This window comes from Sitodiplosis mosellana, unplaced genomic scaffold, assembly GCF_009176505.1.
Source record: "Sitodiplosis mosellana isolate CC-2019 unplaced genomic scaffold, AAFC_SMos_1.0 Smas_scaffold_5759, whole genome shotgun sequence".
In the NCBI taxonomy this organism is placed as follows: domain Eukaryota; kingdom Metazoa; phylum Arthropoda; class Insecta; order Diptera; family Cecidomyiidae; genus Sitodiplosis; species Sitodiplosis mosellana.
In genome coordinates, this window is record NW_022601001.1 from 10,616 (window position 1) to 15,332 (window position 4,717).

Genomic DNA, 4,717 nt, shown 5'->3' on the forward strand with positions numbered 1-4,717 from the left:
ATGATAGCCTGGGCGTTCAGTATTCAAAATTTACATAGAATATTATGAAAGCCTCATCGAACGAATGTAGGCTTTCATTAAAGCCTATCGCGTTCACTTGGGTATCTGATATTTTCGATACGATCCATTTGATGTGAAACGTAAAATTATTTACAATTCCACCAATTGACGTCATTTGTTCCATATTGTTCTCTGGAAACATCTGCGCTATTATAATTTGTGCATTTTAATCAGAATTGTCATTGCACGTGGATTAAATTATACCATTAATGTATGCAACACATTGAAGTGACTATACTTGAAAAGTATATAAACAGATGCGTTCGATCCGTATGTCCATCAAACAGTTCGTCAATTCTCTTCAATTGATACTTTCACAGTAAACTTTTGATAGTTTGAAGCTAGAAAAATGCTGAGTCGAAGATCTTTTCCACTGCTGATTTTTAGCTTGGTGGTATCCCAGGTGAACAATTTCAATCGTTTTTTTGTAATTCTAATATTGCTAGGAATTATTTCACTTGCAAATGTTGGGTCAATTTTTTATATTTGATTTTTTTTGGCGGACAGTGTGAGATGTTTTTTCTAAATTAATTTCATTGATGAAAATGTCCATTTTGGAGCTTTTATTCGAACAAAAAACAGTTGAAAACAATTTCAATCTCATCCATTTTTCCCATTCCAATTCTATTTGTTTCATTTTCACAGTTCTTAATCGCAGATGTGAGTGGGGAACCACCTCTTCGGGAATTTCAAACCGTGAAAGCAGGAGCAAATGTTATGGAGGTTATATCTGAAACGGATCACAATAAATCATTCCTATCGACTATTTCAGTGAAAGACCGAGTCAAAGAGTTTGAACGTCACGGAAAGAATAACGATGAGGCGCCTCTGAAGAAATCCCCTTCCGTGAAAGCGAAAACAAAAGTTCCGCAGCCGACCAAACCTGCAGAACGACCAGACGGTAGGATTGAAAATCATTTCTTTATGAAGTTACACTTAAAAATTCCATATAAAGCTAACTAACGTCATTTGCTGATATCAGCAACTGACGTTAGTTAGCTTTGGACATTGTGCCCAAGACATTTTATTTCACTGATCTATTTTTTTAATTTTCAGTAAACGAAAAAGACAAAAATGGAGAGACAGCACTGCATAAAGCTGCTGAGAGTGGTAAATTTGGGAATTTATGTTTGAAAACCATTTTTCGTTCGATCTATTTCATTGATCTGAGTTATTTTTTAGGTGATGCGAAGGAAGCTCGAAAACTCATCGACAATGGAGCCGACGTTAATATTGAAGATGATTCGAAAATGACACCTCTTCATTATGCTGCAGTGGAAGGTAAGGTTCAATATTTATTTACACTAAATAAGAAATTGGTTTGATCTTTTTCATTGGTCTGTACTATTTTTCAGGCCACACGGATGTCGCTAAACTTCTCATCGACAATGGAGCCAATGTTGATAGTGAAAATAATCTGAAAGTGACACCTCTTCAATATGCTGCTAAGAATGGTAACAATATTTTATCATATTTTCGCTAAATAAGATATTGGTTGGATCCTTTTCAACCTTGATCTGTATTATTTCTCAGGTCACAGGGATGTCACTGAAGTGCTTCTCAAGAATAAAGCCAATGTTAATATTGGAAATAGTTTTAAAATGACAGCTCTTCATTTAGCTGCTTACAATGGTAATGTTGAGTATTTATTTTCGCTGAATAAAAAAAATCGGTTTGATCTTTTTCATCGATTCGTATTTTTTTACAGGTCACAAGGGTGTTGTTGAATTGCTCATTAAATATAATGCCAATGCTAATTTGAAAGATGGTTTTAATCTAACACCGATCCGCTATTCTATTACCTTTGGTAATGCAGGATGTTTATTTTCGAAATATTCACAGAGAACTGAAATGTTGTCCACGAGAGGTCAAAGAAAGTGGTCAAATCCATAGAAAGACAAAAAATATTCGTGTTGTTAAAATAATACAGTCGGTAAAATTGATCAACCACAAACTTCAAAGTCAATTTTACTTCTCAATTGACTTTTCTGACATCTCAGCGTTACCTTTACCGCCGCAAAGACAAAACCGATTTTTTTTGTAGTTTTCATGGATTGGACCACATTCTTTGACCTTTCACGGACAAAATTTCAACTTTTACTTTTGTCTGAGTAAGAGATTGGTTTGATCTTTCGAACTGTATTATTTTTCAGGTCACCCGGATATCACTAAACTTCTCATGGACAATAGAGCCGATGTTAATTTCAAAGATGATTCTAATTTGACGCCAATTTGTCAAGCTGCGGTAAAAGGTAATTTTAAATATTTATTTTCACTAAATAGGAAATTGGTTTGATCTTTTCCATTGATTGGTATTATTTTTCAGGTCGCGAGGAGTTGGCTAAATACGTCCGTAAAATGAGTGGACAAAAGTCATAATCGGATGATTTCCTTCGACTCCCGTACTCGATTGTCCATTAATTTCAATAAATGTTTTTTCAATCTTTAACCATACCGATACTGTTGCTTTGGTTTATTTAAAGACCAGTTCACACATATCATCATCTCCGCATTCTTTCTTTACATCAAAAATACAGCTTCCATTCAAAGAGATTATTATTGATATTTGGCATTGTTTGCAGCCAGTTTCAAACCCAACTGATTCCACTGTATCTTTACTGAGAACTTTTACTCAGTGCAACATGTTGATTATGTGCAAACGAGTTTATGATACCGATGCAATAAAAAATCGATTCTAGACCTTTAAAGAATCATATTGGCATTTACTTTTCATTCACAGTTTATAATCGATTTTTTAATGTTCAACTTCTGTGAATCGTTTTTTATACGCTGGAAATGACCTAAATACACTCATTCATTTTGTATAACCGTTTTTATGATCAAACCAATTGAGTTTCTATTAATTGTGATGACAAGAAATCAATCAGTTACTTAAGTCGCAGTCAATTTTTTGGGGGTTTCGAACATTCATTTAATTTTAGCAACAGATCATAGGCATAGAATAGCGTCTTGTTCGAATATTCCCACCATTAAGCATATCAGTGTCCAACGCGAGAGCATTAAAAATGAAAAATTATCAATTTGTCCCTATTTTTATGTTCTTTCACTTGTTCAAAAACGTTCAGTTCCGAAGAATAATTATGGCTTTCTTCTCCAGCTACGCACGGCACATTGGGTAGATGCGTTTCGACATCAAAGTGAATTCAACGCACAAGTGAATCAGTCGAAAAAAGACCGATCCAATCTCAAGTGAATATTCATTTGATTGGCTTTTTTCGCTGTGATATTTCGTTCGTTTTGAATGCGTGTCCAGTCAATGACAGATAGCTGAGGATATATTCTGAGCATAGAAACTCAGTAAGCTGAGATTGGGACATTTTGACTTTATGATGAGTAGTCCATATAAATGCATGATGAAATGCACGAAATTGTATGCGTGCCATCATAAATTTTTATCGACTACACGTCATAAAGTCAAAATGTCCCAATCTCAGCTGGCTGAGTTTCTATGCTCAGCATATATCCTCAGCTATCTGTCATTGACTGTGCGTGTCTGTGTCGATATCGGGTAATTTGTATTTATTGTGGTTTTCTTTGACTCGGCAAGGTCCATTATATTATTATTAATGTTGAAAATCATTATGACGCTGATCTTAAAATTAATAAAAGATAATACTCTCTTTGTACGGGACAGCAGATGTGGGATTTTAAGGTGAAAAAGACTGGTAGAGCCAAAAACACTAATTGTATTTGAATAGATTTATTTTCACATTTTCAATAAAAGACAACGGTCCTATTCTTTTTTTACTTTGACAACTGACAAACACCACCTAGATAATCTAAGGCTAATGACAATACAATCAAGTACACTCTCCGTTCTGTCAAACGTCATACTGAAGTATAACATACAGACATAACGAATTCGCCATCGGTTCTTTAGATGGCGCTTCGGTCAACCGAGTTCCAAGCAAATACATGTATCAGTATACAAAGCATTCCACGTTTGATAAAAGAGATAACACCGAAAAAGAGAGAAACAAATAAACAAATGTGAGAACATACCATTTTTTTCGGAAACAAAACAATAAAATTTGACGAATTTGAATACAACCGATTAATTTGAGATTATATTCAGTTTTATTTACAAAAAAATAAACGATAAATTCTTGAGTGCGCGACGCTTCTTTTCATTGACATTGAATGCGATAGCATTTCACGCCTGTTATTCATGATCTCATATCATTTTCATACGGAATACATTTGCAAAAGGATGAAGCGATCTGAATGAACTTTCGACGAACAAGACATTTGTATAAACAAATAACATCATCAATTTTGATCATAAATTCGTTTATACGAAAATTTTGGAGATCATTCCCAATGAAAAATTAGAGCTTTGACACGTTCGACTGATGAATTATTCACGTTCGACTGATGAATTATTCAACAAGATGATTTTATTTTTGCCTAGCAATAATGGAATGAATGCTTAATTCATAATCAATTCCCAAGGATTTTAAATGATGTTTTAAAAAAGCAAGTTTTGATATTTTAGAAATAATCAATAGATTTCCATCAGACACTAAATTTGACTGAATTTTCTGTTGTTCAGAGATACGATACTTGGTTTTTTTGGTACATTTAGAGTTTGTTCAGACACATCGCTGCCAATACCATAAAAGGCAAGGTATTGGCA

General features: G+C 34.0%; 1 protein-coding gene across 1 annotated transcript; it reads left to right on the top strand.

The window, feature by feature from the left end:
- Positions 1-742: 742 nt before the first annotated feature.
- LOC129572944 (serine/threonine-protein phosphatase 6 regulatory ankyrin repeat subunit B-like) lies at positions 743-2,487 on the top strand. Its single transcript, XM_055453062.1, has 8 exons — positions 743-961; positions 1,117-1,170; positions 1,243-1,341; positions 1,416-1,514; positions 1,594-1,692; positions 1,769-1,867; positions 2,214-2,312; positions 2,387-2,487. Exons 1-8 carry the CDS (start codon positions 778-780, stop codon positions 2,437-2,439), a joined length of 786 nt encoding a protein of 261 aa, XP_055309037.1. The 5' UTR covers positions 743-777; the 3' UTR covers positions 2,440-2,487.
- The last annotated feature ends 2,230 nt before the right edge of the window (positions 2,488-4,717 follow it).